The sequence below is a fragment of the Poromitra crassiceps genome, assembly GCF_964638095.1.
Source record: "Poromitra crassiceps genome assembly, chromosome: 5".
Taxonomy (NCBI): domain Eukaryota; kingdom Metazoa; phylum Chordata; class Actinopteri; order Beryciformes; family Melamphaidae; genus Poromitra; species Poromitra crassiceps.
In genome coordinates, this window is record NC_139642.1 from 45554081 (window position 1) to 45578616 (window position 24536).

The 24536-nt window shown below is 46.0% G+C and overlaps 1 protein-coding gene and 1 pseudogene across 2 annotated transcripts in view; one reads left to right on the top strand and one right to left on the bottom strand.

The window, feature by feature from the left end:
• The window catches only part of pitpnm3 (PITPNM family member 3), a gene marked incomplete at both ends in the record, with an annotated part of 99190 nt that overhangs the window by 61654 nt on the left and 13000 nt on the right, over positions 1–24536 (top strand). The window contains 6 exons of the mRNA XM_083636935.1: positions 1668–1857; positions 2988–3110; positions 9335–9570; positions 15696–15853; positions 16234–16404; positions 23916–24110. Of these exons, the coding sequence (XP_083493061.1) occupies positions 1668–1857; positions 2988–3110; positions 9335–9570; positions 15696–15853; positions 16234–16404; positions 23916–24110 (1073 nt within the window). The remainder of the gene's footprint in view (positions 1–1667; positions 1858–2987; positions 3111–9334; positions 9571–15695; positions 15854–16233; positions 16405–23915; positions 24111–24536) is intronic.
• Positions 11786–12586, bottom strand: LOC310776761 (E3 ubiquitin-protein ligase RNF170 pseudogene; annotated as a pseudogene). The gene has a single exon. The product of its transcript is annotated as an E3 ubiquitin-protein ligase RNF170 pseudogene (transcript).

Genomic DNA, 24536 nt, shown 5'->3' on the forward strand with positions numbered 1-24536 from the left:
TCCGCAAGTCCTGAAGGGCAGTGCTTGCCTTAAATCTGCTCAGCCAATCCCAAACTTTATCATATTAGCATCTTGAGGAAATCGATGCATCTGGGCGTGAGTTGTAGGGTTGTTTAATTAATTACTAACGTTATGCGCAAACGATTATATGCCGTGAACGTTAGGCAGTTATCGCCCATTATGTATTTTTAGTTTTCACAACTCCCCATTGTGTGGTCATGCCCAAATTCCCCCACCCCCGCCCCCGCCCCCTCTCTACTTTACAAACTCTGCGGAGGTGCTACTCATGTGTGAAAGCAACATGCCTCATGTCTGAAAGGGTACACTTCACGTATCATCTGGGGCAGACTCAGTGGGAGGCAACCCTCACCTGATCCAGAGTTCATGTGTGAAAGTGCCTTTGGTTACTCCTTGCAGGTGGCCATCTTGGCCATGTCAGCACAAGGCACTCAGGTGCACAAATCACTGCCCCCTAGTGCATTATCCACAAATTACATGTATCGTATTGTATACATCAGGTTTTTCAGTTTTTTTTTTTTTGCATTATGATTTAGAGGGCTCTAAAAATCATGTATCAAATATGATACGCTTGGCATAATAGGGTTCGAATTTCGAATAACAAGTGACAGCCCTAACACACACACACACACACACACACACACACACACACACACACACACACACACACACACACACACACACACACACGCACGCAAACACACCCACACACACACAGTGTACCATGCTTTTAAACCAGACAGAGTCTTTGATTTTTGGAGGCACCCACTTTGTGAACTTTCTCTGACCTCAATTTATTGTGACATTCCTGTGCATTAGAAACTGATGACTGCCTCTGTGCAAAGGCCTGAGAAAACACTTAACACACGGCCATATTGCCTGAGAAAACACTTAACACACGGCCATATTGCCTGAGAAAACACTTAACACACGGCCATATTGCCTGAGAAAACACTTAACACACGGCCATATTGCCTGAGAAAACACTTAACACACAGCCATATTGCCTGAGAAAACACTTAACACACGGCCATATTGCCTGAGAAAACACTTAACACACGGCCATATTGCCTGAGAAAACACTTAACACACGGCCATATTGCCTGAGAAAACACTTAACACACGGCCATATTGCCTGAGAAAACACTTAACACACGGCCATATTGCCTGAGAAAACACTTAACACATGGCCATATTGCCTGAGAAAACACTTAACACACGGCCATATTGCCTGAGAAAACACTTAACACACGGCCATATTGCCTGAGAAAACACTTAACACACGGCCATATTGCCTGAGAAAACACTTAACACACGGCCATATTGCCTGAGAAAACACTTAACACACGGCCATATTGCCTGAGAAAACACTTAACACACGGCCATATTGCCTGAGAAAACACTTAACACACGGCCATATTGCCTGAGAAAACACTTAACACACGGCCATATTGCCTGAGAAAACACTTAACACACGGCCATATTGCCTGAGAAAACACTTAACACACGGCCATATTGCCTGAGAAAACACTTAACACACGGCCATATTGCCTGAGAAAACACTTAACACACGGCCATATTGCCTGGCTATTTTGATCCTTTAATCATATACTTTTCCCTCCCTCCCTTCCTGTCGTCCCCCGGCGCAGTCTGAACCCATACAGTTATGATGAGAGCTGTGTGTCCAGCAGTGTGGACCACCTGCCACTGGCTGCCCTGCCCCTCCTAGCCATCGTCTCACCACGCTACCAGGATGCGGTGGCAACTGTCATCGCCCGGGCTAACCAGGTCTACCATAGCTTCCTGCAGTCAAGGGATGGCCAAGGATTCAGGGGTCAGGTTTGTCCAACTCCGTAATGTGTCTCCCATCCTTCTGTATGGAAGATCCTGCCAGGCCCACTGACGCACAGGGCACCAATCACAAGTAACGAGGACATTACAAGGGGAGAGGAGATGTCCTACAGTAGTCTCTAATCTCACATATACAATCCAGTAATGGGCTGCAGTCACTTTAATGTAAGTCAATGAGTGTCAAAGGAAGTAAAGATTGAGTTGGAGTGCGCTGCGTAATCTGTGGAGACTGTGGGAGCTCAGGTCTCCAGCAGGCTGCAGCTCTCTGTCAGCAGACACATTTAACTGGAAACAACTGGAACCTGGAAACAACTGGCTCCTGATCTAATTAGCTAAAGTTGCATACAGAGATGCTGCACAATTAAATAGAACTCAACGCCATTAACTTTGTGCTCTCAAACACAGCTTCACATTGAGTTTTCATAACTTAATTAAGTCATCTGGACAACAAGCACAATGGCAGCATGTACAACTCATTAATGAAAAAATATGTTGTTCTCAGACAAGACAAGATGTGTAAAAATGCATCATGGCACTTAACCAAATAACGATAACCAAAAATAGATCTCTATTAGTTAAAAAGCGCAAATTTGCAATAGCTGCGACCACATGTGCAAATTTCCGAGATGCAGGTTGCAGCAAAAAAAGAGAGGAAAAAAAAGTTTCAGTCTAGATAGTGACTAGATGACCTTCATCACTCAATCAACGATCGCAAGAGAGCATTATGACCTATATCAGACAATCAATGATAGCAAAAGAGAGCATTATCAAAGCTACTGGAGTAAACAACCCCACACAGATGATTACAATAAAGGTAATTACAAATAGACATGGTCTGTTATTGACTTGTTTTCTGTTATTATGGATAGAAATGGATGCACGTCATGATTTCTAATAGAGAGCAACAGAGAGCTATTTTTGGACATTGAATGTAGCGCCTCCTATCCTAGTAAAATATGTTATTTTCTCAGTTTTTCATTGACATTCATAGGCCTCTCCAATCTGTCTGCTGTTGAGCTGTACATTGATCGAGCGCATGTGTGTGTGTGTGCGTGCGTGTGCGTGCGCGTGTGTGTGTGTATGTGTGTGTGTGCATGCATGTGTATGTTTTCGAGCAGGTATGCCTAATGGGCGACTGTGTGGGCGGCGTGCTGTGCTTCGACGCGCTGTGCTTCAGCAACCACAAGAGGCCTGGTAGCCCCAACAACAGCAGCAAGAACAACAGTGATGAGAGCCTTAAGGTAGGAGGAGCCCAAGAGCCCACTGATAACATTGTGATGCAATATACTATCATATACAGCAGTGGTTCCCAACCTTTTCCAACTCAGGGCCCACTTTTATGTCTCAAAAATGTTCGCGGCCCACCTCCGACCCCATAAATACAAAGGCCATATAATGCGTTCTCAGAGCACTTTTTTATTGAAAATTGAACATAAAGGACTGAACTGAATACAGGAGAAACATGTTGGAAGCTCCACAGTCACTAACACAGCACCTGTAACATGTTGCAACACCTTCAGTATTACAGTTTTCAAGGAGCTGTCCACACACACACACACACATACACACACACACGCACACACACACACACACACACACACACACACACACACACACACACACACACACACACACACACACCAATCATTCAAGGAGCTGTCCATCAGCACCACACAGATGTCAGAAATGACAAGCAAGGGGCTGTCTGTAACAGGCTAATTAACAAATGATTAATAAATAACGGTATCCTTCAACAATGGAAAAATGCATTCTCATAACAATTTGACATCCAATATCAGATCCAAACAAAATCCAAATATCAGAAGAAAGCCCATTAAATCGATAGGGTTACAAATAAACACAAACCCAATATAAAGATGATGTAAAGATGAAACTTCAATTCAAGCAAAAGCAATATCAAAGAAACAAAAATCATACTTTTTCAAGTATGATTTTTCAAAATCTTAAAAAAAAAAAATGAAAAAATTTTTTTTTTGATTTTTTTTTTTTCAAAAATCATACTTTTTTGGAAATGATTTGGCGGCCCACTTGCAATACCTTCGCGGCCCACCAGGGGGCCGCGGACCACAGGTTGGGAATCACTGATATACAGGCTATATAGGTTTGGGGGGAGATGAACAGATGGAGCAGATGGACGATGAACACACAATTTCACAGCTGATCAAGATTACATGCTTGTGTTATACCTCGTCTTCATCAGTGGAAATAATTATTAATTCATGTAAAATTATGCAGTGAAATTTCAAGTCGTCCTCTTGCAGGAAAATCTGACACGGTCTGGAAACGGGTAACAAGTAGGCAACCAGGAAAACGCACAAATCAAGATAAAAGGTTTTTTGTGAGAGAAAAATCACGTCATTCATATTATGCAAGTTTAGATGTTGAAGAACACACTCAATATAACAAACGACTACTAACCAACGAAAAAATACTTTAATACTATAATTTGTTGGCAAACTAATGCCTAATGATCATTATCACCACCTTACACCAAACGATTAAGATGACGGGAGCGCGCCAAAACTGCAGCAAAACTCTCATAATTTCATCCTGACATTGGCAATTTGTCTGCGACAGTGAAATCGCTCGAAAAGTCTTTTGGTGTGAGTCAGCATAAACTGTTTTAGGGCAAACCAAGCTTGTTCACCAACTTTCAGGGCGAGTACAGACATTCAAATAAGCATTATCTTCTTAGCGGTCATTTCGGCTTGGAGTGACAGTGTCTGCGGGTGGGAAGCCGGTGGCGTACGAGCAGGGCCGATCCTGGCCATTTGGGTGCCCTAAGCGTAATTGTTCTGTGGTGCCCCCCCCCCCCCCCCCCGTAAAACTTTCAATAACTGTCAAACGAAAGACTGCAAAATCATTAATTATGAACGATACTAGTGTATCTCACATTTCATTACATGTGGGAAACAAACAATTGTTAGAATTACTGTACATGTCAGCAAACAAGTGATTGTTAAACTGTACATGCAAGCAGGGCGGACTGGGATCATAATTCAGGCCGGGCATTAGATACCAAGCAGGCCAGGCCGATACAGGCCGACGTGCGTGCCGGCGTCCGAAGGGCGGCGGCGAAAAATTTGGGCTGTTTGAAGCCCAATTTGGGCCGTTTGAAGCCAGATTTGGGCTGTTTGAAGCCAGATTTGGACCGTCTGAAGCCCGATTTGGGCCAGTTGAAGCCAGATTTGGGCCAGTTGAAGCCAGATTTGGGCCGCTTGAAGCCCAATTTGGGCCGTTTGAAGCCCAATTTGGGCCGGGTCCAATTTTACAATGAGATGCACCCTGAATAAAGTAATAAAACCACTAGTAAACCAGTAGGCGGCGCCTGGCCTGCTGTTCAGTGAGTGGCCTGACTGAGGGCACCAAAAAAAAAAAAAAAAAAAAAAAAATTTTTTTTTTTTTTTTTTTGGTGCCCTCAGTCACGTGATGCCCTACGCAGTCTGCGTACTCTGCGTAATGGGTTGGAGCGGGCCTGCGTACGAGTCCTGGTCGCTGCACTAGTGCCTCTGGTCGGTCGGGTCAGGGAGGAGGGGAACTGGGGGGAATAGCAACTCCTTGCTGTCAGGTGAAAAGAAGCGGCTGGCGACTGCACATGTATCGGTGGAAGCATGTGCTAGTCTACGGCTCTCCGCAGATCAGCAGAGGGGGTGTAATGACTGTGACAGCAGGGGGAATTGGCCATGTACAATTGGGGGGGGGGGGGGGGGGGTATTTATTCATTTATTTTCATTTTAGAATCTGCACTTTAATGATCTGTAAAAAAAACTGAAAAATGGCCAGGCCTACTTGTTACCCAAAATGCCAGTCCCTGTCACAAATATGACCTACAGTCTGTTGCTATAGTAGGCTACTCAGTACAAGCGTGTAAATGTACAGTATTGACATGCCATCCCAAGATGTGGCACCTCACTCGTGTGAGCTAGTTTGTCATTTCATGTCCATTTACCCCATTAGATTAGGCACTGCATGATCCCTGCTCTCTCCTTCCCTATGCCTTCCTCCTCTCCACGGTGTCTGACCTCACTATGCCTTCCTCCTCTCCACGGTGTCTGACCTCACTATGCCTTCCTCCTCTCCACGGTGTCTGACTTCACTATGCCTTCCTCCTCTCCATGGTGTCTGACCTCACTATACCATCCTCCTCTCCACGGTGTCTGACTTCACTATCCACCTTATTTTTGGCGGCCATTTTTGCCTGATCTGCCTGATGGGTGCTTCTTCCGGTGTGATCCTCCCAGCCTTGTTGCTGACAGCTTGACACCCGTCTGGGCGAACGGACCAAATCACTAATCAGGTCCAGCTTGGCAAAAATCTCGTCGATAAATATCCCTTTAAGAGCGCAGTGCATTCATGGGTAATCGCCTGCTGTTGCTAATATTAGCCGCTAGTTAGTTATGTTAGCGTTAGTTTGTTGTTTATAACGTGGCTATATTCATAACGTTTTATATCGCGGATGCGTTATTTCGAATCCCACATAGGTTACGCCAAACCACACATAGGTTACGGTAAAACACACATAGGTTACGCCTCGAATCCCACATAGGTTACGCTAAAACCACCACCGCAAAGCGTGTGGGTTTCAGGACGAAACAGTCTCGAGCCACTATCGTCATCTTTAGAGCACAATATTCCTGGAATGCAAGTTTAACTAAACAGTTACATGTCCTCTGCATTCTACATAAAATTAAGATATTACGGGTTGTTTTATTTGGTATGTTACATACTTATTGGCCAAGTTATGTTCAATTCAGCCAGGGTACAAGAGACTGAGTGTAGGTGGCCATCTTTTCAAATCAAGTAGCCATTTAGGAAATGGCAAGCTGCAACAATAAGTCACGTTAAACCGGACCTTGTACGCACAATTATTTTTTACAGTGGGGCATTCAAAAATAAGGTGGATACCATCCTCCTCTCCATGGTGTCTGAACTCACTATGCCTTCCTCCTCTCCACGGTGTCTGACTTCACTATACCATCCTCCTCTCCACGGTGTCTGATCTCACTATACCATCCTCCTCTCCACGGTGTCTGACCTCACTATGCCTTCCTCCTCTCCACGGTGTCTGACTTCACTATGCCTTCCTCCTCTCCACGGTGTCTGACTTCACTATACCATCCTCCTCTCCATGGTGTCTGACCTCACTATACCATCCTCCTCTCCACGGTGTCTGACTTCACTATGCCTTCCTCCTCTCCACGGTGTCTGACCTCACTATGCCTTCCTCCTCTCCACGGTGTCTGACCTCACTATACCATCCTCCTCTCCACGGCGTCTGACCTCACTATGCCTTCCTCCTCTCCACAGTGTCTGACTTCACTATGCCATCCTCCTCTCCACAGTGTCTGACCTCACTATGCCTTCCTTCTCTCCACGGTGTCTGACCTCACTATGCCTTCCTCCTCTCCACGGTGTCTGACCTCACTATTTATTTATTTTATTTAGCCTTTATTTATACAGGGAAGCACTTGAGAGCGAGCTCTCATTTCCAAGAGCGCCCTGTTACAAAAGAACATATACAGAAGTTACAGACAGACAAGATTACAATATTCACACTCAAAAACACGAGCATTCCTCCTGCAGAGTGCTCTGTGAGAGCGCTTTGAAGGCTTCAAAGGAGACAAAGTGGTCCAATTTCAATGTGTTCTGAAGACTGTTCCATTTGTCTGGGGCATAATAAGAAAAGGCAGTCTTGCCTTGCTCCGACCTCACACGCGGAGTAAACAGTCTGATGTGAGAACGTGAGCGTGTTTGATGACTTATGTTGATATGGGTGAGGAGTGAGGACAGGTACAAGGGGAGCTTTCCGGTTAGAGCTTTATAAATGAACAATAAGCAGTGTTGCTCTCTTCGAATCGTCAGGGAGGGCCAGCCCACCTTATTATATAAAGTGCAGTGATGAGTACGAAAGCCGTCACCTGTGATGAAACGCAGCGCACTGTGATATACTGCGTCTAGCGGCTTCAAAATGGAGGGGGAGGCGTGCATATATAAGATGTCTCCATAATCGAAAACCGACATTATTAGTGACTGTACTAAAGATTTCCTAGTAGAAAGTGATCCTCCTGCCATCCTCCTCTCCACAGTGTCTGACCTCACTATGCCTTCCTTCTCTCCACGGTGTCTGACCTCACTATGCCATCCTCCTCTCCACGGTGTCTGATCTCACTATACCATCCTCCTCTCCACGGTGTCTGACCTCACTATGCCTTCCTCCTCTCCACGGTGTCTGACCTCACTATGCCTTCCTCCTCTCCACGGTGTCTGACCTCACTATGCCTTCCTCCTCTCCACAGTGTCTGACCTCACTATGCCATCCTCCTCTCCACGGTGTCTGACCTCACTATGCCATCCTCCTCTCCACGGTGTCTGACCTCACTATGCCATCCTCCTCTCCACGGTGTCTGACCTCACTATGCCTTCCTCCTCTCCACGGTGTCTGACCTCACTATGCCTTCCTCCTCTCCATGGTGTCTGACTTCACTATGCCTTCCTCCTCTCCACAGTGTCTGACTTCACTATGCCATCCTCCTCTCCACGGTGTCTGACCTCACTATGCCATCTCCACGGTGTCTGACTTCACTATGCCTTCCTCCTCTCCACGGTGTCTGACCTCACTATGCCTTCCTCCTCTCCACGGTGTCTGACTTCACTATGCCTTCCTCCTCTCCACAGTGTCTGACCTCACTATGCCATCCTCCTCTCCACAGTGTCTGACTTCACTATGCCTTCCTCCTCTCCACGGTGTCTGACTTCACTATGCCTTCCTCCTCTCCACGGTGTCTGACTTCACTATGCCTTCCTCCTCTCCACGGTGTCTGACCTCACTATGCCTTCCTCCTCTCCACGGTGTCTGACCTCACTATGCCTTCCTCCTCTCCACAGTGTCTGACTTCACTATGCCTTCCTCCTCTCCACGGTGTCTGACCTCACTATGCCTTCCTCCTCTCCACGGTGTCTGACCTCACTATACCATCCTCCTCTCCACGGTGTCTGACCTCACTATGCCATCCTCCTCTCCATGGTGTCTGACCTCACTATACCATCCTCCTCTCCACGGTGTCTGACCTCACTATACCATCCTCCTCTCCACGGTGTCTGACCTCACTATGTCTTCCTCCTCTCCACGGTGTCTGACTTCACTATACCATCCTCCTCTCCATGGTGTCTGACCTCACTATGTCTTCCTCCTCTCCACGGTGTCTGACCTCACTATGCCATCCTCCTCTCCACGGTGTCTGACCTCAATTCAACATAAAGCAGCTCAGTTCGCTCATATCTAATAGAATCACTCTCATCATCGCAGCCACAGTATTTTTCCCACATTCACCTGTTGGCCTGAGGAAAATATCAACTTTGATCTATCTGATTGTGTGTGATTGCTTGGTACAGCCCCGTGCTGTGGCTGAGTATGAAGCTTTATGTTCCATACTCTCCTCCTCAGGATAACCCAGGCCTGCTAGGGGAGGGCAGCCCAGGCCTGCTAGGGGAGGGCAGCCCAGGCCTGCTAGGGGAGGGCAGCCCGAGCTTGAGTTCCAGCAAGAGGTTGAGTAAGAGCAACATCGATATCTCCGCCCCCAACGAGGGCCACGGCCCGGAGGGGCAGCTGCTGAGCCGCAAGCAGAGTGACTCCTACGATGGAGACAATTCGTCCACAGGCCAGCGCAGCTTCTTCTCCAGGTAGAACAGCTTGCGCACGCTCACACACACGCACGCACGCACGCACACGCACACACACACACACACACACACACACACACACACACACACACACACACACACACATACACACACACACACAGGGCTTGGGGCAGGGGTCTTCAACCTTTTTCAGCCCAAGAACCCCTTGGTCAGAAACGTTGATTTTTGAGAGATGTTTTTTTTCTCATAATATAGTTTCATTACTATGGATTTTATAACGTGTAGTTATAATAATTTTATATAAAGAGTCAAACAAATAGGCTATGTCTAATTATGTCATAGATCAAACCTAACCAAAAAACACACACCCCTCCTCCCGCTGATAATGGTTTCTCCCAAAAGACGTGTCGGGTCGTCTATCTGGCTTTCTCACTATAGGTGCTTCCAGTGCTACGTAGCAAAGCCACGCAGCCAGCCACCCACACGTCACAACACAGAGCTGACAGCAGTGTTTTTCTGCTTAACTGTTCAGTATAGTGCATCAATCCCATTTTCAAACATGTGAAAATGAAATGCTGTTAGTTAGGCACAGTTTGCATAGCAAGTTAGTTGGCTACTTGTACCAGGCAGCTAAGGTTAGCACTGCATTGTAATGTTAGCATCCCTCATGTTGTTTACACATCGTGCCAGCTTGTGGTAGCATAGCATCCATTTGGTGGTGAATGAGAGCTGTGTGAGTGTTATGCATTGTGTTATGGCAGTGAGCTGATAGACTATCAGCTCACTGCCATAGAGTGGTGGTAAAAATCATCTATGAGTGATAGTTGTTTTTTTACCACCACTCTATCACACAGGTTATATTGTAGGCTAGTTAGCAAAACACTGAATTCCATTTGATGTCTCCACTCCAGCCAGGTCAAAATGCAAAGAAAAATATCATCATTCTTTAAAAAAAGAATAGAAAGTCCTCCCAGCCCTGTCTTCAGTGAAGAAGACATAGAGGTTGATGCAAGGGGCAAGTTTAGTGATAGACTATTTTTCCTTCATGGTAATGTATGCAGATTTAATTTTAAGATTTGTGTGGTCTCCCTTTTTTGTCAAGTCCACTGAGCCTGGGCAGTGACAATGTACTTAGTCTGGTGATTATGGATCTTTCCAGGAGGCCGAGCAGTTTGGAAAATAGCCTTATGGTTACACCTGCTCAGTCTGTTAATTTAAAATGAGATATTTCTTTAAATCTGGCTTCCAACCCCCCCCCCCCCCTTTTTTTTGCGGTGCACTTTTTTGTACACCGCCAAGAGTTCGCCCCCTCAGATTGTTTGCTTGCATGACGCCCCTGCCCTTGGTTGATAGAGGATAGCTGTGTTCCACACGCTCCACAGTAAAGTACAACAACAGCAAGAGCTGGTTCACTGCTGAACTCAGGAAGCTCAGACTGAAGAAAGAGGAAGCGCTCAGAAGTGGAGATAAACAGCGATTTAAGGCAATACAAGCTGCTAAATTCTGGAATTCACGATCACCATCAACAGGTCTCGGACAATGACTCAGCCTCGGAGAGGACTGAGAGATCACAAACTACAAACCATCTGCCCAGCACTCCATTGACAACCCTCATCTAGCGAGCCGCTTGAATGAGTTCTACAGTACTAACCCCATCCTCCTTGAGACCTCGGGCTCTATCTTCGCAAAAGCGCTAATTTAGCGTTTGCGCTCGTTTAACGCCGTGCGCAATGCAAATTGGGGGCGGACACAAGCGCATGCTTGTGATAATTGTACTGGGCATTGGCTGCCACAAGCCAAAGCAGGCGTTTCAGTGCTAAAACAAAAAAAAACAAAAAAACAAGTATGCTCCCGTGAGGTGGGGATGCTTTTTTTTGCTGATTGGCGGCGGAGCAAAACTCGGCAGAACACCTGGCGGACGGCGCAAGGCGTAATGCTATCTGCCTTAAGGCACGCGTAAACAGGTGCGCAAGCGCTATTAGGGGATAGTGCCTGTCGGAAGATAGAGCCCCTCATCTGCTCAACCAGGCCACCAACCCCTCTACACCCCCATACCCCCCAAACACCTCTAGTCCACCTCCAGTCTCCTAACCCTAACCCTAACCCACGAGACATTGATTAATAACTGTCCTACAACCATTTACTCTCTCAGTCTCTCCATGTCCATAAAGTGTCTACATCTCAGATGCAGTCCACTCTTCCAGTTTCTTCACCTGATGAGAGCAAACCAGAGCTCCATTTTTTAACAGAGCACCTATCCATTCAGTCTCTGTGTAACCACCTCTCTGTACATGATGGAGATGTAACCAATCAAGAGATGGAAGACGACAAAGTCATCCAGGAATCCCGGGAGGCCGAAGAACGCCTCGGGGAGGAAGTCGAACGGCGAGGCCCAGTAGACGAGCGCACCCACCAGGCAGAGAATAATCCGGATCCTGGACATCCAGAACAGGCCACCCACTGAAAACATCTCCTTGAAGGCATGACGGAGCAGGGTGGGCACGTCCCGTAGCTGGTCCATCAGAGATCTTGGCTGTCCCGAGAACCTGCGGTTGTAATCGTTGATGTCTCTCAGGATCACTTGGGGCTGTGCCTCCCCTTCCGGCACCCCCTGAGGCTCGACGTGCTCATGGAAGAGAGGGAACAGCAACGTCACCATTTGTCTGCAGATGGGGCAGTTAATAGCCCTCTCCAATAAGTACCTCCAATAAGTTAGTATGCAGGAACCACAGAAGAGGTGTCCACAGTTGGTCTCTACAGGCAGAAGAGCCTGCTGTAAACACACAGGACAAGACATGTCTGTGTAATACTGCTGCCTGGTCCCGGAGTGGCGATTTTCATCCTGCACCGTCTGGAGCTGCTGGCGGACGGCTCGGACATGCTCCTGATTCTCTGGGTGAATGTTCTGCTGATCTCTGCAGAGCAGCGTCAGCAGACCTCCCAGGAAGGTGATGCTGAGCACAATGACAAACAGCAACTGGTTGCTGACCCCCTCGATGAGCGTGGCCTCATCTTGGATCAGGTAGTCCAATTCTCCACAATGACTGTCCTCCATCACACACACTAATAGCCTACAACACTTCTGACTTGCAGACCTTCCACTGAATACACTGCTGTGTATCAACTATATCCAAAGAGTATGACATCATCAGTGATTATATCATCACTGATGACATCACAATTGCTCGAGTGAGAAGAATCACTGATAACATCAACACAGACGACATCACAATTGCTCAAGTGACATCACTTAGTGGCATCACAATTGCTTGAGTGTAACGTAGATATGCCCCCCACGTTATGACATCATTATGGCTTCATCGGTGATATATGACATCACTATAGTAGTGACCAGGTCTGACATCGTAGCCACTTTCTTTTGGTGACCTAGCCACTTTCTCTCATTCTTTTGTGGGGACAAACATACAGACAGACCCGCCTCGGCTCCTAGTGGCTACGCCATAAAAAAAATACTAAAATTCTAAAATTTTAGTATTAATTATATTAGTAGTACTAAAAAAAAATTGGTCTAAAATACATTCAAACATTTTTCACAAACTACTTTGACAAAAAACCCTGCAGTACCTCTGTGGACCCTCTAGGGGTCACAGACCCCAACTGAAGACCACTGGCTTAGGCGATAGTTGCAAGAGGAGGGCAGGTTATACTTCACATACTGTAAGATCAAACCTGTAATCTACTAAGTACAGCCACAGTACTGTTGGTTATTCTGAAATAGCGTTGGAGCAGTTAGCTTGCTTACAAAAAATGTAACATTTCCCAGATCATAAAGGAAGTCCAAAGCTTGCAATAAATGCAATACATCTTATAATGTAAATGTGACGTTTCTACAGTCCATCAATGAGGAGTGCATTAGGGGTTGATAGGACGACCCAGATGTTGCACACTGACCTTTGTCCAGGTTTTCCTGGAATGTGTCACTCTGATCACCCCTGCTATTTATCAATATTTGCAGCTAGACTTCCCTGCCTGTCTGTACTGCACTATAAATAGCCTGTTTGTGCATGTGCCAGCACTGCCAGCTAGTTTGCATGGGAGACTGAGCACTGCAGGTGAATGTACTGTAGCTGGGAGGCATTGGTTGTGTTGGTTGGGGGGTGTTGGCTGCCATGTTAACTCACTTCAAGCAACCAGTGCTGCCATTTCAAATCACATGGTCCACCAGGCTTACACCATCACAACTACATCACCCATGAGCCATGCCGGGTAATTCCCTTAATGAAGATAGGACCCGTTCCATTCACAGTTACAATGCACCTCTCACCTTTCTCCATTTTCCCTATTGCACTCTTGATTGAAGCAGAGCTTGGCTATGTGAAGGACAATTCCTGCTGTTGGATTTGCTCCTGCACCGCCAGGCACCAAGTCTAACCAAACCTTTTCTCACACATCATTCAACCCATCACAATGGCCTCTGGGGGAGCTGTCTACCTCTTGTTCACCCAATTTCTGGTGTTTCCACTTAGGCCCTGCTCTGCCTTTTATTATTTTCCTTGCCACACCCCCATTCCTCTCATATTTCTTGCTCTTGTTTGTTGGAGAAAACAAAAACAAACAAAACAAAACATACTGTATATATATATATATATATATATATATATATACGTATATATATATATATATATATATATATATATATATATATATATATATATATATATATATATATATTATCGACATTCAATATTACAACATGATTGCCAGTCACATAAGGTGCTTATGTGCTTGTGAGAGATATCGTGCCTGGGATCCCATGCAAAGGGGTCCATGAGAAACCAGCCGGGCGAGTTACCCGTCACCCCTAACCTCATCGAGGTAGGCTAGAAACGGGTCCCAAATGATTGAAAACTTTTTAAGTGAATTGGTCTTCAGGAACCTAAGTCTCTCCATCCATGTAACAGAGGTCATGTCCATCAACCACAGTTGGAAAGAAGGTGAAGAGGACGACTTCCACTTCCATTCCTTCAGAATGAGCTTTTTGGCAACAGTTGTCCCCAGTGTCAGAGACTGTTGCACAGCTGTAGGGAAGTTCAGAGAGGACTCTGAGCAGCCAAAGATGGTGAGTTCTGCCTCTGGCTGAATGGTTATTTTGTAGGCCTTAGAGTACCTGTCAAATATTTTGGCCCAGATATTTGGGCCAGCCCTCTTCTCGCTCTTGTTTTATCAACTAATTTAATTAGTCCTCCAAAGGGGACATCGTTTTTTCGCCCTCTGGTTGGGGCACAGTGTTAGCCAGGATGCAGCCCCCTGGAAGAGGTGGGTATTAAAAATCATGCTCAAGGATACTTTGATGGGTATGGCCAATGCTAGGGAACACTGAAAATTAGTGGGGGGGGGGAGACACACACATCCCAATACCCAATAGGATGGGTGCTGGGTCAAAAAATACCTTGCAAAGTAGAAACAAGAGACCCGCACACGAAACAGCTTCCGTTTAAAGGACTTGTATTGCTGCATGATGTTTTGAGCACAAGGCTCTTCCTCAGACTGCGTCACACAACAAGAATAAGTCCTTTAAACTGGAGCTATTTGGTGTGCGTATCTCTCTCTTCTACCATGCTATGGAACAAACCCGGCTCCTCACGATGTGGGACAACCTCGCTAACTACTAGGCCATCCTGCAACGCCACTGTCTGCTAATAAGAACAATCTCTATTTCCACGGTGCCTTAGGAAGCTGATGGATTGATGGAGGGGAGAAGTGAAGGAGTAGACACATGAAGAGAAGATAAGCAGCAAGAAAAAAATAGAAGTATAAGGCAATCAAAGCCCTATTGATTTGGCTCCTTAAGGTGTCTGGAGACTGTAATCCTTTCCCCCCATGCAGCACTTAATGGAGAAATGTTTGTGATGGCTGGCTAGAGGGCAGAGAGATCTCGTAGAGGAGGTTTATGGTTGAGACCAGCTGGGCTGATGATTCACACAGGGTGACAGAAGAGCTCTTCAGGCTGAGTCATGAAGGCCCGGCGCCGACAAAAGAGGCCGGTATGCTAAAACAAACCAGCCCTATGATTGAATTGTTGAAGACAAAGCGGAGGCATTATAGAGCCGACACATTTTACTGAATTCCTATTTCAAGAAATCCATCCTGTCATTTTGTAGAATGAGATAACCTCTCACTCTGTTTCCACTTCTATTCCCCAGTTTGATGAAAGAGAGTTTAGAGGTGCGCGGCGGCAGTAGCGCCAGTCTGGTGTTGAGCCCAGGCCGATTTGACTTTGAGGTGTCAGACTGCTTCCTGCTGGGCTGTCCGCTGGGGCTCGTCCTGGCCATGAGACGCACAGTGCTGCCTGCTGTCCAGGGTAAGGAGCAGCAGCAAAGACACCTGTCACTCATATAGGGAATACGCACGCACGCACAAACACGCACGCACGCACGCACACACAACAGGAGTATAATGCCATTTTGTGCAGTGCTGCTGATCTCCTGTAGCTGTGTGACCCATATTGACTCATAAGTGCAATATCACATAGTTGCATTCACATTAACAGTGTATAGCAGCCTACAGTGTTTCCCCCTGCTTGCAAATAATGTCTCATATTTTACGGTCCCAGAAAGCTTCCACAATGATGTACAGGTGAAGATAGACAGTCACAGGCACCACTGCTCACAACCCCATTTAGTGCATTATTGCTATTAATCTGACAGGTCTGCTGTACGTGTTGTGCTTTGTGACCCTCAGTGAGCCAGCTCCATCCGGCCTGCTCTCAGATTTTCAACCTGTTCTACCCCTCGGACCCCTCCGCCTCCAGGCTGGAGCCGCTGCTGCAGCCCCTCTTCCACAAGCTGCCCCCATTTGCCGTGCCGCGCTACCAGCGCTACCCTCTAGGGGATGGACGCTCTATACTCATAGGTGAGAAGGGCCATTTGCCATTGGAAATCAATTAACAGTCGGAGGAGATGCAGGAGCAGCTTCTGTTTGCTAATGAATATTTAATTCGTTCATCTATTCTCTCATTTAATTTCATCAAGCCATATTGATAATCTTCTGGATTTTGCATTTCGAAGCTGGCGTGAAACCTTTGAGGAATTCTAATTAGTGGGACTGAATCACAGTGAGAGGGCTATTCGCTGTTCTATGATTTAGTGATGTGAATTGTCAGCGGCGCACATGTCCACGTAGCACAGGCTCTGCCATGTGTTTGAGCTAGCCCTGCAGACACACCGCTAAATCCAACCCCCAAAGCCTTCAAGTAATTACACTTCATGGTCTTGTGGTGCATTACCTTTAGCCTGTCGACCTCTCTCTGAGGATCAGGCCCCAGTATGAGAGATATGAGTCTGTGAGATATGGCACAGCACTGCTTTCATGCCCCCTGGAGGGCTTGCTTATGGAGACTGCAGTCGGTAATGAGCTGCGGATTTATTTCTGAAGCATGTTTTTAGCCTCCTTTTGGGACACAGACACAGACTGACTCTAAACAGCAGTTATGACGCATCGCCTGGTCTGGCTGCCTCTCTATCCTCCTACCTCACTGAGAGAAAGTAGGACAAGGAGTGACCACTCGTGCTAACAGCCTGCCAGCATGAACCTCGACGAGAAGACAATGCTTTCTGCAAAGCATTGACAACGATCTTACTTGAGATACAATCATTACAAATTAGTACAATTCCAAGTGTAACGCATCCAGAAGCAGGCTTGTTTAAACCAGCCTCTGTTGGCTTATTTGTTTGTGTGCTTGCTTGTGTTTCAACAGGGGAATTAAGCCTTCAGTAATATTTCTACTTTGCTTATATGAGCCCTATGTAGAAAAACTAATCTGCGACATGATAATGATAAATAATGAATGTTTTCGTCCGGCAAACTGAATTTCCAGGCTGTGATTAATTGATGCAATCATGTTCTGCGAGTGGTGCAGCTTATAAAGGTGATGGAGTGTAAAAGCAGACACACAGTGAACATTTGCAGCTTTACTGGGTTTTAATTATGGCTCTAAATCCCTACTCCATTGATCAAGCTTAGAGGCTGCAAAATGATGAGTGAAATTATAAACACACAGGCAGGTAAACACAGGCAGACACACACACACACACACACACACACACACACACACACACACACACACACACACGTAAGAAACACCCGCACGTGTTGCTCATTTAGAGCTCTGTAATGGTGATTAGTTGTTATGAAGGCAATCAAATCAGACTTCAGCATCGACACCCATCAGCAGTCTAGCTTGTATTATGATGAATGGTATTATTATAGAGGGAATGAGCTCTCTTCCTATTGATTCCAGCCTCTGTGCCAGTGGGAAATGTGATCATCCCAGAGAACAACTGTGCATGGAATTAAAGTCATTTGTATCAGTAACGATTGCATGGCCACTGTGGCATTAATGTGAAGATGGTAGCGTGTGTTGCCTGCCTACAGTTCCCTATTCACCTTATTCACCACGCCCACTTTTTCTCTCTTCCGCGTTACACGCAATTGTATTTGTTCTTCCGGTTCAGCGCTAGTTGGCGGCCAATTTCAAAACAATAATGAATGAAGTTTGGCAACATTCAGAATTAAGCTACACTGCGGCCAACTTCAGTGACATGTTCATAGCGTTACTGCTGCGAGGAGCCGATGGCTGTACCCGGTCGGCATTTAACGTTAGTTACAAAAGCACGTCGACAGTGTTTTCTCACTGCCAGTAGCCTACAGTAGGGTTTGACAGGTAGCTAGTCCGACCCGTGTCAGCACAGCCAGCACTCCCGGTCCTCGCTGCTCGTTAAAGATTTCCAAATAGGCTTATTCTGATAAACTGGTCACATATATGTTACATTCTCACCCGAAAAATATTAAAACTTTAAAACAGTTTGGTTTTTTTTGCTGGAAAACAGCTTTTTGGCAAGTCTAAAAATGACTACGGTAGGCGTAATCTACTTCCGTGTCTAAAACCGGAAAGACGATTACAAAATGACGTCATGCAGAAGCGTCCTTGTATGGGCAAAGAATAAGGTGAATAGGATGCTACAGTGCAGACTGAAGGAGTGGAGCGGGCTTCAGTTAAAAGCATTTCTTTTTGTGTCATTATAAAAAAACATATTTCAAGGCCACAGCTCACTGATTCTCCCTCATCTTGTGAATTCCATCCTCATCATTTATTTTACCATTCTTATCAGTAGGTTTCACTTGTCTCCCCAACCCCCTGCTTAAATGCTCTCCCACTGTTTCCATACAGATACAGTATAGCAGTGATTCCCAAACTGTGGGCCGTGGAGTTACTGCAGGTGGGCCGCGAGTGGTCTGCCAACACTCCTGATTTTTGCAGGCAATCGAATGGCTGTAGCAGGGTCATTTTTAAAGCTACAGTGGAGATCCTGTTATCAGAAGAAACTAGAAGACCTAAGAATACCATCCATTGGTATCAAGCATTATAGCTTGTGGGAAAGGGGGCTAAATAACGCCCCAAACATAGGTTAAATTTGGGTGAGGGAAAACTATGTCCCTTGACACCTCAGCTCAATTTATCTGAATGAAAATTGGTTCAATGTGGTTGTTAAGGTAGCATTTTTGACAGCCGAGCATTAATAGCTTGTGGATCATGGTTGCTCATCACATTTTGTCTCAACAAATGTGTTATGCATTGCATGCAAATACTTCTGATGAGTAAAGCGCCCGGCATGGTTTTGCACAGCCACGACTTGGAGCCTTGCCGCCGCCGAGCGGGGACAGCGAGACTGTGCATACTCGAACGTAACTCGTTCAAAACATGTCCAAAACGTTATCGTGTCGTTTACCAAGAACTTGCAATCATGTCGGTGGGGGAACATTTTATTGTCCCGGTGAGCCTGCAGAAGGCTTTGCTAGATGAGGGACAAGCACGTTAAGAGGAAATGGCATTTCCTCATTCCTCACAACAAGGAGTTGACGGCGCTAGACAGCGCAGAGTGACATTTTCGAGGAGCTGCACGCCCCCTACGCCGAGCTGCGCCGATAGGACGCCCAACTGCGGCGACCCCCTCGGCGCAGTCAGCGCCGTCGATTTCGCTCGAGAATAATTTGCGCTTAAGGGGAGAGAAAATGTTGGCAATCTGCTTTTGGGTATTTTGCTGAAATGTTTTTGTACGTGGATGGATTATTAATTTCCCTTATGCCCAAGTTCACATGCTCTGTTAATGAAAACATATAAAATATATAAAAAACATATAGGGAAATACATCATCTTAGTCTGGTGTGTTGATCAGAGTTGTGATTAAAGGGTTGGGTGGGCCCCGGAAGATTTTCAGATTTCAAAGGGGGCCGCGGCATTCTAAAGTTTGGGAACCTCTGTAGTATAGGATCTTTACAGCCTTCTAGTCCCCTTTTGTTCATCTTTATTTTCCTTTGTCAATGTCTAGTAGGGGGGTGGGTCACCAGAGGCCCCACGATGTGATATTACATAGTCACAAATATATTATTACGATTTTAAACATTTTGCGATATGCTGAGTATTGCGATAATCTTGTGAATTATTACCTTTTTTCAACTGCAAATTATGTCCCTAAAGGAAAACTCATAGTGAGGATGTAGGGGTGGGCATCATCAGAAGCCCCATGTTACTGACTTAAGTCACGATATGATGATATTACAAATTTAAAAGATCAATAATTGTCGTCTGTGTATCGATACAATCTTTCCATGCAAAATATTGCGATACTATGCTGTATCAATTCTCCCCCCTACCCCTACCATCTGGCCCCACCTTCCCTGCTCACACTTGCAGTGTTTTGATGCTGCTCTCCAGCACACAGCATTTAAAGCTGTGTGTGTGTGTGTGTGTGTGTGTGTGTGTGTGTGTGTGTGTGTGTGTGTGTGTGTGTGTGTGTGTGTGTGTGTGTGTGTGTGTGTGTGTGTGCGCGTGCGTGTGTGTGTGCGTGCGTGTGTGTGAGAACAGAAAGTGTGCACAGTCGGTGGCCCTTTTAAGTGTGCACAGTCGGTGGCCCTTTTCTCTCCTCATCTACCGGTCTCTCTTTCTCTTGTTCTCTCTCTCTCTCTCTCTCTCTCTCTCTCTCTCCATTCATTGTGTTGTGAATAAAGACAGAGCCCTGGCCTGCTAACGTTCCAGAGAAAAGAAGAAGATAAAGCTCCTCTGAGACGCGTGGGGCAGGGCTCATTAAAGATAGCAGATTGTTGCGTGTGTGTGTGTGTGTGTGTGTGTGTGTGTGTGTGTGTGTAGGCCTATGTGTGTGTGGGGGTGTGTGTGCAGGAGAGGGGGGGGGGTGGTTTGTGAGCATGAATAATTTCCCATACGTCCTCAAATACTTTTTGCCGGACACGGTAGAGCCGGCCTACAAGAGTCTGTCTCACTCACTCACTCACTCACTCACTCACTCACGGGACACACCAGAAACGTCTCCGTCGCAGCGCGTCACGGAAGTGTCGAGCAGGAGCCTGGCCATTCACACCAGAAGCTCCGCGATGGCTCCGCGCCAATCACAACTCCCACTGACTTCATGCCTGGCGCGGCTCGCGTCAAAAATAGACCAGACACGGAAACTCTCGCTACAGGACGTGAGAGGGACGCGCCGCGCCGCGGCTGATGTGATCGGTCTCCCTGCAGGAGGCCGAAAGGAAACTGCCTCCGCGACGCGACGCTTGGCCACGGAGATGCTTCTGGTGTGTCCCCGCCATTACTCACTCAGAGAGACAGAGGTGAATGTAATCACTAGTTGATTGCATTCCCTTGTGTCAACCAAACTCGACAGCTCCGAAGTGGGAATATTTTGTCTTTATGCCGAAGGAGAGAGGAGAGCCAATTAACCTTAACAAGCTGGTACTGCACAGTATGTGGACTTTGTTTAAAGACAGTGGCAATGGAAAAAAGCTCATCTAAAACATAACTACCCCACCCAGTTTTCCCAACTGGGGGAAAAAGCAGTTGGTCATATTCACACAGAAGTGAAAGTTATTGGGGACGATCGGTGATTTATAATGATCGCAGAGATCGTCTGCAATATTGGTGATTCTATTGAAAAAGAATAGCTCAGAGCAGCTCATTAAAAAAAATTAAGAACTTGAACGACACTGAGTGGCAGCAGTCTGGGTCCGGCTTAACTAGGCTTGCCTAGTCTTGTTAATTTCTCAAAACCAATACAACAGGTACATGTGATATGTCAAAGGAAATCTAATTGCAGAAATATTAGTTTATTATTTGTTTGTATTAAGAGTGTGTGCAACATCTCATAATGTGTGACATTTCATCCTCATCATAACAGTCCAAGTTGTGATTTTCTCCTGCCTGTGATATATTAACCACACCTGATTCTCGCTCACGCCCGAGAGAGTGCCCTTTAATCAGTATTCTGGCTGCAGATGCCAAATCCGGCCTGGGGACTCAAACAGGCAACACCCGGGTGGGTCTGATAATGGTTTGTTTAAATTGGCAGCCAAAAGGTCGCTCCAGAAGCTGAGAATGCGGTAATTTGCCAAAAACAAATTGCTTAATGACGTAAACTGGCTGGCCTTGGGAATAATGTAATGCATTTACCTGTATGCAGGCAGGCAGGCTCACCCATCATCCTGAGTGGAAGTGAGCTCTGTAATGCTAATGTTGCTATTTAGGCTGAGCACAAATCATGTAAACACAGAAAATGGTGTCAGAGCAAACAGTCAGCACAAGCCTTTCCTCCCTGAGATGTAGCTAATAGTGCAATAGCAGGCTCTTGTTGGACCCACGACTGGCCCAGACATGATGTACATGTATCCTGTTTAACACTTGCTCTCATACATCTCAGCTCCCTTCAACCATGCTGATCTGTCCTCTGTCAGCTGCCTTGATGTTTAATGGGAGCAAATGAAGGGCATGGAGGTGGAGACTTCCACCCATTGTGCCTTGTCTTGTTTGTGACTGACATGCATACAATGTATGGATTGCAAACCTTACATTTCTGCAGTAACAGACATGCACTTAGCAGACACACATACACACACGCACACACACACACACACACACACACACACACACACACACACACACACACACACAGTGCTTAATGGAGCAGTTTCAATGCAGCAGCTCAGTATAATGAGGCGAAATTCAATTTTGAATCCTCCTTCAGCAGTAAAAAAAAAAAAAAAAAAAAAGGGGCAATGTCAAATGGTTGCAGATGTAGTGACAGAAGAAATGATCCTTGGTTAGTATTTGGGTGGACAGCTCTGTCTCATCAGCCCTCCTAATGACAACATCGCTGCTGTAGGAAAATTGATCAGCACAATGTATACATCTCGCTATAGTATAGCGGCTATACGCTTAGCATGTCTAGAACACCATGTAGCACCACACTGCGAGAAATTCAGTCATGAGTCAAGCTTCATGCAGTGTCTACACTGAAAACCCCGAAATATCAGCCATCTGTCCCAGAGTCTTATTAGTTGTCAGACTGATAGGCTCTGTGTTCCCAGATTGGTCCCCGCAAACAACAAGAGTTCCCTCAGGATTGCACTAACGCTACCAAGTGTTGCCCAGCAACAGGTAAACTGTTTCCTGACTGACAAGCTGGCTAAGCTAGCTACTTTGAGGTTAGCACAGACTATTTCTAACCTGACGCTGCCAGATGGCGGCGGTTTTGTTTCACGTGATCTGACCAAGATCTCGCGAGAATCCAGCCCGGCTTGCAAGGTTAGACGATTTCAGCTTACCGTTCATAATTAAGGTCAAATGTATCCATATCGCTGTTGCTACTGTGCACAGAAAAACGCTGTGAACACGGCCTAATCAACATTAAATTAGAACAGCTGTAAAGCGGAGCGGAGTGATACACATACAGTGATGCGTCCCGTGCTGTTATACTAAATATCAGCATGGATGGAATGCCTCTTGTCCAATCAAATTGCTCGGCCGGAGCTAACTGTTGTAGTCTGTCTGAAGCAGCTCTTTTTGTCTTCTTCACTAGGGGGTAAGATAAATGTGCTACTGAGCCGGTAGACACTTGTCTCGACACCAATTTAATTATTGATGCAATCTGCCTCTACTGCATCTTGGGGACGAGCAAGTAGATCCATGATGTCTGGTGAGGACATCCTTATTTTCTTATTATGCAGTATTATATCTCAAAGCACACAGAGAGCCTCTCTCTGCACAAACAAGCAAATAACCCAGCCTAATTATTAATGCTTTAATTTGTCAACAGGACCAAAGAGCAAGATGATTTTTTTTAACTTACAAAGCCAATATAATGTGATTCATGCCACCTCTCTTCTGTCTCTTGTACTCCTACTCTGTACTTGTCTTTGGTTTTCCCAAGTCAATTCACAGCATGGTGCTATCGTATTAGGCAAACTAAAAGGATTGATTTAAACGATGACCTTTCGCCTTCATCCTCCCACACCGTTTGTTCTTATCTTCTCCTTCTCTCCATCCCTCTCCCACCCCCTCCTCCTCTCACCCTCTCCAGCGGACAGTATTCATAACCACCCAGATGTGTTTTTGGAAACTGAGCAAACTCCTGCGGGTCCAGCGTCACAGCCCTCCTCCGAGACAGACACTGATGTAGGAGGAGGAGAAGCAGGTCGCAGGGCCAGTGTGACCAGTGTGGAGAGTGAAACATCACTCTACTCAATGGGCCGGCTGGGCAGCACCATCGCTAATGGTGAGGAGGGGGAGGGAAGGAGAGAGAATATGGCTTGCTACATTTTCTTGTATTTTTTTGTGATCATTTTTTTATTGATTCGATATCAATTATCATAATGCACAATATATCAGCAAAAGCTGATATCATAAGGAGGGAAAAAATAAAATGAGAGAAGAAGAAAAGAGAAAAAAAGAAACTAAGAAAAGAAAAGCACAACACCGATGAAGACAAAACAAAAACATCCCCGCTGCAGTAACCCCTCCCTTCTATCCTGACCCACCCACCCGGAATCCAGGCCACCCATCCCGACACGAGGCTGTTAGACTCGTGTTTTGAGTTTCTCAGAAATGGAACTCCACAGTTCTACCACTGATTCCTTTGCCCCATGCATCCGGGCTGCCGACAGCTCCAGATATACTGGAGATGTCAAGGTATGTTAAAACT